At 43.9% G+C, this 12,509-nt stretch overlaps 1 protein-coding gene across 1 annotated transcript in view; it reads left to right on the forward strand.

Annotated features, from left to right (window-relative positions):
• The window catches only part of kcnma1a (potassium large conductance calcium-activated channel, subfamily M, alpha member 1a), a 132,206-nt gene that overhangs the window by 100,524 nt on the left and 19,173 nt on the right, over positions 1–12,509 (forward strand). The window contains 1 exon segment of the mRNA XM_027013091.2: positions 6,728–6,821. Within this exon segment, the coding sequence (XP_026868892.1) occupies positions 6,728–6,821 (94 nt within the window).

Genomic DNA, 12,509 nt, shown 5'->3' on the forward strand with positions numbered 1-12,509 from the left:
TGATCTTAGCCATCAGTACATCTGCAGAGCTCAGCACACTATTAAGAGGTGTTTGATACCACTGAACACGGTGAGCAGCGGGAGGCTGCTTTCGCTGTAAGTTACGGTGACAATTACTGTCCCTCTGCTCTTCCTGCTGAGACTTATCCTCTCATTACACAGGATTTAAAGAGTCTAAATGGTGCCGCACATCTCAGAGAGCATTCATTCCCATTTTGGACATAATAGCACCTCCACAGAAGCTTGGCTATGGATGTTTTGTAAGCAATGGCCAATCTTCCAGAGAGAGATAGGAAAGAGATGACTTCATTCTGGCCTTGAGGGCAGAACTTAGTTTCCTTCCCACCAGCTCTGCTCTGTGTCAGGCGTCAAGTAGGATTTGGGAATCCAGGTGGGGGGCGGGGTCATAGGAGGGGCTGGCCTAGAGAGACGATCCTGTCTACTGTGCGTGGAGCGCGCTTCAGCAGAGCCGGCCCTTATGTGGCCTGACACAGAAATTATGTTTGCATTTTCGTTTCCCCTGCACTGCTGGTGCATCAACAAACTCAGTCTGACAGTTCCTTCCCAGCAGGCAGGGGCAGGGCCAGCCAGTCACTCTAGCGTCCAAGCCATGCGCTGAGCCGGAGAGAGGCCACCTGCCCATACGGCCTGCTCTTCCCGCATCCGCAGATCACAAGCGACAGATGCCATGCCTGGCGCAAGGCCTCTGCTTGAGCTGGTGTGGCAAGGCCGCACCCTACACCTCCACCCTGACCTTTATGCCGTCCCATATGGCTCCAGTGAAGGAGATGGATACAGAGCTGGGCGGAGCATGGCACGCAGCCACACTGCCCGCCTGCACCGCTGCATGCTCAACGCCGCCATCTGCTCCAAACGCAGCATGCTAGATGTTTCAATGACTTGCTTGTTGCATGGGATGTGTATGCCGCATAATACACATACTTAATGGGGGGTTGTCCCATGATAAGAACAGTATGGTTGTATTGGGTCGTTCAGAACAGATAATGTCTCATTGTTGAATATAGTCAACAGAATTTCTGGAGGTGAAACATCTACCATCGCCTTCCTATTTGGGGAGGCTGTATGACTGCGCTTGCTCTCGTCCTTTAGAGAACTGCATTTTGATCAGACCAGATGGAGTTGATCTTTGTTTCCATACCATTTGCGCAGTGTGACTTAAGTGCTTCATGTCTCCTATACCGTAATTAATATCAGTAGTGTCATTAAACCATGTGTAGTACAGTCTGTAGGGTGAGTGTAGTCTAGAAGATTAGTTCAGTCTATAGAGGAAGTAAAGTCTGTTGGAAACAGTCTGTAAGGTTGGTGCAGGTTGTAGGATTAGAGCATTCAGTAGGATTAATAAAGTGTCTAGGGTTACTGCAGTCTGCAGGGTTAATATAGTCTGTAGAATTAGTGAAGTCTGTTGGCTACTACAGTCTGTAGAGTTCATAAAATCTGTGGGGTTACTGGAGCCAGTGGGGTTAGTGCAATCTTTATGGTTAGTAAAGTCTGTGGGGTTGCTGCAGTCCTTAGGAATACTGCAATATGTAGGATTGTAAAGTCAGTATGTAAAGTCGGTGTGATCAGTAAAGTCTCTAGCGATAGTAAAGGCTGTAAGATTGCTGCAATCTTTAGGGTTACTGCAGTATGTAGGGTTGGTAAGTCTGTAAGGTTCCAACAGTCTGTGAAGTTAGTAAAGTAAGTAGTATTCCTATGCTGTCTGTGCTAATAGTGAAGTCTATAGGGTTCCAGTAGTGTAGGGTTGTAGTGTAGGGTTCCAGGGGAGTTAGTAAAGTCTGTAGGGTTGCCGCAGTCTTTAGGATGACTGCAGTCTGCAGGCTTCATAGCTGGGTGTTGTGTAAGAATATATGAAAAAAAAGTGAAATACGATGCACGAGCAATGGCAGAACAGACTCTGCTCAGTTCCTTCACGTCTCTCTCCCGACTCCCTTTTATTGTCCCGTTTTATTCTCATTTTGACCATCAGCATCATCAGCATCACCATTCTCATTTGGGCTTTGCTTTTTGTTTGAAATGCAGTTGTTCATTTAAACCTAAATGTCTCACTATCTGAGCTGAGTGATCTAAGTGTGTCTACTGTTTCTCACCCTCATCGTCTCTCTTTCTTTCTCTCCCTTCCTCCCCTCCATCCTTTCATCCCTTCCCCCTCCAAACCCCTCATTCGTCTCTGCCCTCTCCTCAGCCAAATATAAGTTTAATGGATATGTGCGATCACGTAAGTGTGCTCCTCTGTTTTCCACATTACCCCTCAGTGCTACGCCTCGTGTGTCTTGCTCTCCTCGTGCAACCTGGCTGCTACACGTTCATGCCTTTGATTTGGCCCCCTGAAGCATCGCTCTACAAAGTTGCCATCTTTAGCTTTCTGTAGATGCCTGGAGATTGATATGCGCTAGTGATGACAGGTGTGCAGCACCAGACTGCAGTCAGATGCACCAGAGTGACTCTTTGCTCTGTAACTTTAAAACATGTGCAGGGGAAAGGTCAGGTGCTGATGGAAGGAACACATATGAAATCCAGATGCTGTATAAAGAGTACTCTGTCCTTTTGAGAGATGATTTAAGAGCCTGTAACGCTATCAACTTCATACATAGCGCACATGTTCAGAGTTTGAAGTGATGTGTTTGTGTTGTGCTGCCTTTAGCAGCAGATGGCGCTACAACTCCAGGGAAAAAGGGATGTGAAAGCGAGGCCAGGATTCGATTCAAAACAGAATGCGTTTTAGGTAAATATCTCACTGTTTAACACAGAGGCAGAGCACTGCTTTGACTATAAAGTAGGAAGTTTAAGTTTAATTTTATACTTTATTTACCTTATCTTAATTTTATATTTTATTATTAATTATCATATGCTCAAAATATGCATTACAAATAATACTTGTATGCATTTATTTAATATATGCATTAAATATGTGTGTGTGTGTGTGTGTGTGTGTGTGTCTATATATATATATATATATATATATATATATATATATATATATATATATATATATATATATATAAAACTTTGATAGTAGTAGTAGTAGTAGTAAGAATAATAGTAATAATAATATGGATAAAATCCTAACATGTGTAAAATACTGGCATCAACAAAGATTTTAAACTGGCTCTTCCCATAGTTTCAGCTCACCACTGCCTTGATAAGGGCTTGCAATCACAGTTCTTCACAGCATTTGCATTTCAGGAAGAGACAGTTGCCGTCTGGATTATTGTAAATCCACAGTGAAAGTGGCATGGCGAATGCTCCTTGTGTAATGCTGCGTGTGTTTGACAGGGGCCAGATGAATCCAGGAGTTATCTGTGGCGGCCTTTAAATCTATGCGGCAGCTGACGGCAGAAATAACCATCTATTTATTGCTCAGAGCTAGGTTTGGGGAGCAGGCGGAAACTGCTTTTCCACTTACTCCACATATTGGCTAACCTTTTGCCTTTCGCATAGATGTCATTAGGTTGCAGTCTATGGACTCTGGTGGCCAGTGGTGTGGCTGATAACTCCCAGTGTGAACCCCTTCAAGTGCTCCTTGAACCCTGCTTGCTCTAACAGACCTGGAGTTTGCCTCTTTCGCATGATTTATCCGGTTGTTGTTCAAGCCCGTGCACTTTTCCAGTAGATGCATCAATTAAAGGGTTAGCTGTATTGTTTTATCTCAGTACCAGGTGATGCTGTCTATTTCCACAGACTTGTAATTAACTATTCTCACACCTGTGGTTTGTGTATGTGTCACCTGTTGAATTTGTTAAGAAAATAAAACACATGCACTGCTGTGGAAATCGTGTGCATTTCTACCTGCCTGTGCTGGTTCACACGTTCCTCTCAGGGCTAGCATGCTGTGCTTTGTTCTGCTGTGTGGACCAGTGAGAGGGAAGATTGTAATTAATTCATGTTCGGTAGCAATGGCAAAGTAAATGTCATATTCAACACTTCATTTTAAGCACATGCCAAGTGGTTAAGTGGTATTTAATAAAACCAAAGTGTCATTGTCAATTATTTAGAAATGTTATAGCAGCCTTTATGACACAAAATGCTAAAAGCCAAGCCACAAACCCACAGCCCTAAAGAGTCAGAAATGGCCCAGCAAAGGAAATCACCATACCCTGTTTTACCATCACCATCCTGTTTATCATTTGATTCTCAAACAGTGTAGCAATTCATTAAACACAGTACAATGTTTTAATATTAAAATGCAATATTATAATCTTAACCGCAATAATGTATTATGTCCGCATTTTGTATTATGTTGCAGAGTTTACTAAAGCCCTATTTCATAAATGCATTAATTCTTGAACATGTACTACTATAAAACTAGTAACCTTTAGGAGAAAAGTTTTCTTGTCTTTGTTCTGGGATAGTCACCAGCCCTCTTATTGTTTTTATGTTCTATTGTTTGACAGTAAAGGAGGAAGTAAGGCCCACTTTTCAAAATCAGCCCATTAAAGTGGCTAGCAGTGTGGCTGTCCCAAAGGCACTTCCTGTCTGCGCTGCTGCCGCCTGCCCCTGGCCTGCAGAGGAGTGTCCCACCGTGGCTGCCGCCCCTCTCGTTAATAACCGTAAAGGAAGCCTGCTCCCTCCATCCCCGCCCCTGCGCCGACAACTCAGCCTGGCTGGCCTGAACCGGGCCTGCAGCCTGCCGGGGAAATATCGCTACCAGCTCAGCTGCTCGGTGCTCTCCTCCACCCTCTTCTCCACACGCTCCTCCACGCTCTGTAGGTGGCCTCCTTAGCAGGCTGCATCAGTCCTCAAGCCTCGTGCTCCTCCCTCTCGGGGTCTCTGCAGGCATGGTAGTGTGCATGAAACACAGCTCTCAGCTTATGTACCCAGCCCCCACACTCCAACGGCTACGTTTAAGTGTGTGTGTGTGTGTGTGTGTGTGTGTGTGTGCACGTGTGTGCGTGATTGCATGTTTGCTCTGTAGAAGAAGTTGCCAGGATTATCAGAAGGACTAGAACAGGGGGACAGATTAGGTTACAAAGAGATATCTGAATGGTAGACAGGGTGTGGGCTGGACTGGCTGTTTACGGCTTCTGTGCTCTGGCACCACCTAAGAGTAAACCACACGTTTAAAGTTGCATTAGCCTGTTGTATTCTTAAACCAGCAGAGACGGACACCTAGTCAAATTGTTTCGGCCACTGATCCAGGAGAGCTCCGGCTCTTGTTACAGGCAGTGACGAGCGGCAGTCGTGTGTCGTTGGTCTGATCCCATTTTGACTGAAGCTCTAAAAGTGCTCTAGTGTAATTCCGAGCAAGCAGGGACTTGCTGCAGGTCCAGCTATCGCATGGTTAAGCCTCGTGCTGAAGGGCAGTGGTGTACTTCATCAATCTGCTGTGGCTCATTTGCAGAAGCAGGGACAGCAGTGTAACCCAGTCAGGCCACTCACTCCTCGCACGCAGCAGCCAAACTAAGGGCCAGGCCACCTTCGCCCTACAGACCGTGATATTTTGAAAGTTGATTAGTGGTTCGCGTTGCTCTAGCAATTGTGTAGTTGTAAATGTCAAGCGATGACATTTGGTGTATACCCAGGCAGAACATTTTTAATTTGCCTTTCTTTCATTACTGCAATTAGATGGCAGGGAAACGAGGGGGCATACTCATAGGCTGTACATATTGTGCAGGCACTGCTTGCAGTGCCTGTGTATTTTGCACTAATTGCATGCTGCAGTTGTGATCTCCAGCTAAAGTATTTGTGTACGTTTTTGAGTGTTTCAGTTTGAATATGAGTAACATCATTGACTCACTTTTAAAACTATTTCCCAACTGCTCATATTCTCAAATACATAGTCTAGCACTGGAGACAAAAAACGACATTCATATCAGATGGATTGTTATTAGACATTATTATATTAAAATGTTGTGACATTGTTATTTTTGTAGTGAATAATAATAAAGATTTATTTTTTTAAAAAGTACAGGAAAACGTATATTGTTGTATTATTTTAAAATGAGTATTTGCACTGAACACAATGGACATTTTCACCTCAGTTTTATGAGCCAAGCTGTAGACCTGCTCTGGCAATGTATATTGTTGCTATTACGTTCGACATGGCAGAGTGTGAGGCGCTGATCCAGCCTTTCAGGCACCTCCACTGCTGTGTTCTGTAGGAGGGGTGCTTGGGACATTCACGGGCCCCTCAGTAATTTCCTGTTGGAGTGGCATCTCAGCATGCAAAGCCACTCTGTGGGCTCGCTCCATGCCTGTTCGCTCAGAGGAGCACCCACTCATCAGTTCCTACCCACCTGATGTGGATCGATTTTGCTATGTAGTGATGCATTAGAAATGTGCAAATTAGTACATTTTTCCCACTTCTTAATTTTTTTTTCTCTTTCTGTCATTGATCTAGCCCCCTGTCCTTCACACAGTGACAGTGAGGTACAGTCATACGGTACTGAAGCAGATTGCTGTGGGTCAAGCTCTTCTCACACACCCAAATAACACTCTCACATCTACTTTTACAAATGGAGCAGAACAAGGTGCTCAGTATTAATTGAGCTCATGTCTTAACGAGTGTCCTTCATGGCTTTTTCTTCCTCCCTGAAATGTACCTTTGTCCCTACTAATGCTGTTCTCTTTCTATTTTTGGAGGTCCTGTCTGACTTTTTGTGCAATGATTGATTGAGTGTTGGCTTTTGTGCTCTTTAATATGTCATCTCCAGCACACAGTTACAGTCCCCGCTGTCCACAGGCTGACACTCTTTGCATGTGTTTGCAGTCGAAGACGAGCATCCATCAACACTGTCGCCCAAAAAGAAACAGCGCAATGGAGGCATGCGAAATTCGCCCAACTGCTCGCCCAAAGTGATGAGGTAAGACATCGATTTCAAGAACGCTCCCTCCAGCCTTCAAAAGGAGAGAGAGAGAGAGAGAGAGAGAGCACACGGCAGAGAGACAGGAAGGATGGTGGTGGGATGGTGTGAGAGGGAGGAGTGGCGCGGGAGAGGAGAGGAGCCCTCTAAGACTCAGGCGTTTAAGCTGTCAGCCTGTCAGTGCTTAATGATAGAGCTGAAATATTTCTGTCATGAAAGAGGCTATGAAAAGCTGTTTGAAAAATACTCTTGCTTTAAAGTCTCAGCTGTCACCCCCACCCCCACCCCCGGTCTCGTCCACATGTAGTTTTTAAACAGCGGTGGCACTAATGACAGCGCCAACCAATCAGAGATGGGCGCGTGGTTACTTAGCCTCAGGCTCTTCATCTATTGTAGGAGCTCCAGTGAGTAGTGGTTTGGTACTTAAGGCCATATGTGAGATGTATCATTGCAATCAAAAATGAATTCAAATATTACCTTCCTTTTATCCTGTCTGGAGGAATTAAAAAGCTGCTAATTGATTTTGGCTGATAAAAGGGCTTGCTCTCTGCCCATGTGTCCAGGAGACAGAGACTTGTATGCAAAAATGCACAGACAGGAATGGCCGCTCCCGATCAGCCAACAGTGTGAAGTGTGAGATTCAGGAGAACAAGACAACTTGCTACCAAGTTACACTGCCATATCATTTAGTCTGATTGCTTTGGATCTCATATATATTTAATAAGTAGTTTTCCCCCGAATATTCAGCAATTGGAAACGTTGGTTTAATATACACTTATTAACTTAGATAAAAAAATTTAAAAAAATTCAATATCATATGTTACTGTTATAATTTAACATTATTTTCTTAGATTAGATTTATATGATTTAGATTACAATGGTTTTAGATCATTTTTATATGCATCTCTCCAGATTTTCTTGAATTGGTCTATGTACTGTTATTACTTAGCATTGCTCACATTGTTCTCTCTTCTTCCACTGCCTTAACCTCCCCTACAACAATGATCCAAATAAAAATGCATGGAATTGAATTCATTTTTTATCATGTTTCATATGTTCATGAAATGAAATTTAGCTTAAAATAGATACAATTTCATCAAAACACACATACTCTCACTCACTCTCTCTCACAAACACACACACACACACACACACACACACACACACACACACACATACAAATACATACGTACACACTTAGTAGCCAACATGTTCTATGTTGCCTTTGTCTTAGCTTCACCTAAATCATCTTCCACCCAAATGCCCAACACATATCCCCCAAAAGAAAATCCCCCCAGACCAGTACAGCACACAATGCGGTGTCAGCCACACAGGGGAACCCTTTAGAATGTTTAAGTGAGAATGTGTAAGTGAGAATGTTTAATCTGCCCTTGGTTATAAAGACTAAGCATGAAAAAAAGAACAAAAAACGGAACGAAAAACTGAAAGGAAGAAAAGGAGAAATTGGCACGCTTCCAGTGATCCGGCTGCTTAGAAGGAGGTTTAGTTTTTAGTTCTTAACTTTAACCACAAAACAGTTTTTCTGCACTGAGCTGAAGCCCCCCATTTGCAGTGTAATGTATGCATCTTCTCTTTGATCTGTGACTGATAATAATTCTTGGGAGTTATTTACCCTGTTTTGAAATGCTTCAAAGCAGTGTCAAAGTTTTCTGTGCTTCAGGGTGCCTCTGTATGTAGCTGGCTCTTGGGTGCTGGATGACAGGTCTTCTGTTCTAGGTGTAGGCTTTTCAAGTCATAGCCCTGCAGCTAAACATCAGATTACCAAATGCAGACCTGTGGACTTCTTCAGCCGCTGACCTCGCTGCCAATGTACCATGCGTTAACTACTTCACCTTCAAAAGGTGAATTTTAGGCATCATGTAAAGTGATTGTTTAAGGTAGCCTTAGGGATTCTTTATTCTACAAGCTGGGAAGGATAAAATTGTGAGTGTATACCATATCAAGTATGTTTTTTACACGCTTCTGCGCCTCCAGGCCGTCGTAAATAAATAATGATCAACAGATTGGCTGTGGGTTTTTGAAAAGCATGCCTTTGTCAGTTTGCATGATGGGTAAAATTTTCAAAGCAAAAGGCTCCTTTCATAGGCTGTTGGGTAGGGATTGGCGAGCTGTGGCTGGCGAGTGAGGGGCTGGAATAGCTAAACACTGTTTGAAAAGCAGCTAAGTCCGACTCTGAGGGTAACTCCGGCTCCGTTTCAAACTGCCTCTCTCCCTCTCCAAAAGCACATCTAGGCCACTGCTCTGGACACACCATTTAAAGTATAAACTTTCTTTTATTTATAAGCTACATGGTATTCTTCTGAGAGGAATTTCTTCTGAATGCATTTCAGCCAAAAGCACCCCTTTCTTTTTACGAGCTGAGACGCTCATATGCTGTACGTTCTTCATCCTTCGGTCTTGTCTTCGGGCTTTAACAGACAACAAGAAACCCACTCATGCAGAATCTGACTAAAGGCTCTCTGCTACATTCCGTGCCTTTTTTGCGTAAATATAGATGGCTTACTTTAAATCAGATGTGCCACTCAGGCAGTGTGGTGCACTTGGGTGCTCCTGCACGCATGCCCCTCGCCGAAATTAGCGCAGTTCGCTGCGCCTCTCCGATAGGGCAGAGACATGTGTAATTGTGGCGAGGTGGCGGCGCGTTTGCTGCGATCCCCAGCCGTGGCAGTCGTGTCATGTTGCTGGCTTGGAGTGGCGTGGAGTGGAGTGTTGTTCTGTGTGACTGGCAGGCTCTGCTGACAGCGGCTGAGCCGCAGCTAGCCAGGCAGAGGTGTGCAGTGGCAGTCAGTGCGTGTAGGGGAGATTGAAGTGACAGGGGTTTGTGGAGTGAGTGGTGAAACATGCAGCATATAATGAAATATTCAGATGGGGTGTAAAAACGCTAAATGTTTTCGCTGTTATTAGCACCTGCCCACAGCCCGAGCTCGTCAATGGGAATATGCTAATTGAGAGGTTTTTAAAGTGATATTTTCAGAAATCAAACATTATTGCAGTGTGGACTGAGGGAAGGGGTGTTGGCAGTTCAAACCTAGTCAGGAGAGAGAGAGAGAGAGATAGATTGTTTTTAGTTATCATTCTGTACATCATATCATCAGAAATTATTTTCTCTGCACACTATAATTATCATCAGCCACTAAATTGTTTCTAAACTATGTTTTGCCTAATTGGAACAAGGTCTATTCATATGCTTTAAATGTTATTGATGTAAATTAATTTGCTTGAATCATTAGGCAAATATTTGAATTGAGGGTAAGGTCTCATCATTCATTATTCTGGAAATTAATAGAGGGGCAGTCAATGACATAAAAGAGCAAGCATGGTTGTCATAATATTCTGTTGTTTTTTGTCACTTGAACAACATCACATGCATGAAATAAGAGACATTCACTGCAGTGGCAAATTCATAAGATGGGAACACATAACAGGTGAACAAAACAGCACGAGGAAACAGACTTTAGTCAAGTAGAAAGTAACTGGCAGAGATGCAGTAATGGTGTAATAAATTAAGGAATGAAAGCGTGAACACGCACCACCATATAGACACATCAGCAGAGTTTTCTGGAAATTGTTTTACTCATCCGTGCATGAGACGTTTGCTGCCAGCACTTTTCTGCTGTTTTTTTTCTTTCCATTTTTGTTATTCCACATTCTTAAAGCAGAGGCATTTTAGTTAGTTTATTTAAATGAGCGGAGAGGTTTATTTTTCTAGAGGGCTGAACTCTCATAATGCTGTTGCTCCCATTGTATCATTCAGCCTAATAGAGCCAGTGTTATGCTGTCCTAAGGAGCGGAGTGGGAATAGACCTTGTATACTTGGGTATATGATGTGATGTGATTTTTTACTATTTTTATTTTTTTAGTAAAATATTTAAATCTAAAGTATCAGTACAGACTGCTTTTAGACAGAGCCATCTTTAGGACAGTTCCTCCTCTGGTTTAGGGGAAAACTCTTACACTGATGTTAGAAAAGCAGTTTATAGGCCTTGTTGTGTAGGCCAGGGGGAAGACCGGTGTAGCAGTCCAGTCTGCCAGTGATGAACACTGGTTGATACAGACTAATGTGAGTTTGAGGGAATTACTTATGAAAGCTGTGTGAAAGTGTTCACAGAGGAGGAGTGTGTTCCCCTTCAGCCGGCGAGCCGTGAGGAGGCCGAGCGCTCTGGCCTCGGGCTATTAGCTCAAAGGCAGACTTTCCTACCCATGCTGCTCCGCGCCTCGCTCCGCACCGTGCCTCGCTCCGCACACTGTTCCACGCACGCCTGTTGACGTCGTTATGGTCTCTTGACGTGTGTCCTGTGGAATTTCTCCCAAAGTGCTCTCATAAATGATGGAATCGCACAGAAACGTGTGATGGACGTTATGAGGCCAAATGCATGAAAAATGTCATATGCTACCATGTTGGTTTTGACACAGTACAGCTGAAGTAATCAGGCATGTGGTTAGGTTTTTATGTTTCTGCTGTGATTTATTACATTTTAAATTCCTTAATAGGTTATCTGTTATTAATATGTGTCAAGTGGGTTCTATGCCTTATGAAATGTTGGGATCAGCATTAGAAATCCTATGGTGTGAAACATACAGTGGAAAAATAGTTATGACCGTAATGATGAGAAATGTGGTCGTGAGAGGTTGTAATGCTGCTACAAAAAGCCCTCAAATGGCAGCTATGTGCGCATTTGTCTTTTTTCCCCCACTAACTCCAACCATGCAATGTCCCCATATACATGGAGGAAAGCCTGTCTTCCTCTGGTACAGAACATCACTTAGGATTGCTTTCGGGCCAGTGCAGTGATCCGGTGCACTAAATTTACGCCAGCTCTAGCGTCAGAGCTAACAAAGTAGCAGGACCTTTTTCATGGTCACTGTTCCACCAGATCAGCCTCAGCCATGCAGCTGCACTGCCTGTAGTTTAGCCTGTTTGGTCGTGACACTTTTCTGAAACATTAATGGCCTTCAGTTCAGGAGAGCGAAATGTGATTGGGCAAATTCCTAAAATATTTAAAGTGTGGCCCTGTTAAAGCTTTTACTGTTGGACGCAGCTCTTCGGGGGTGGTGCAGGGTAAAAGCCAGTAATTGGCATTCCATTCTGGTGCCACTCAGTCAGCGCGGTGCTCGTGCTCGTTGTCTTACGCTGCAGTGCTGTCACCGGGGAAGGCGCTCTGACGGCAGGCAGCGGGACGCAGTGCACTGCGGGAATCTGCTCTGACACTGATGGGCCTTGTCACCGCAGAGCTGCTGGACTTCCAGTGCAGGGGCTGCTGCAGAGATGTACCCTGGGACGGCCTTTTGATTAATGTCACTATTAAAAGATAAGATACCTCCTCAGAAGGAAACCCTTGTCTTGTACATATTTGCCGTAACCATGATAAGGTTTGTTTACTGTCGGTACCAAAGCTCTTGTTAGTGATAAAGGCATTTGCAAGAACAATGCAGAGCATCCAGCTGCCTCAAATTACGCTAGAGGTCACTACCATGTGTAGCCGTGATCTCCTAAAAGCCTTCACAAACTCTTGCACAGTGGCATAACTAACCTGCAGACTCGTTCTCTGTGGTTGTTCTTTGTGGTTGTTGTGCATATCCTGGTCATTCATATTGAAGAGCATTTATTATGTCCAGTGCTTAGTTAGAGTTAGATGGGGTCCATTCATCTCCCTCAGAATTTTGCTA

Source organism: Electrophorus electricus, chromosome 11 (genome assembly GCF_013358815.1).
Source record: "Electrophorus electricus isolate fEleEle1 chromosome 11, fEleEle1.pri, whole genome shotgun sequence".
NCBI classification, from domain to species: Eukaryota; Metazoa; Chordata; class Actinopteri; order Gymnotiformes; family Gymnotidae; genus Electrophorus; species Electrophorus electricus.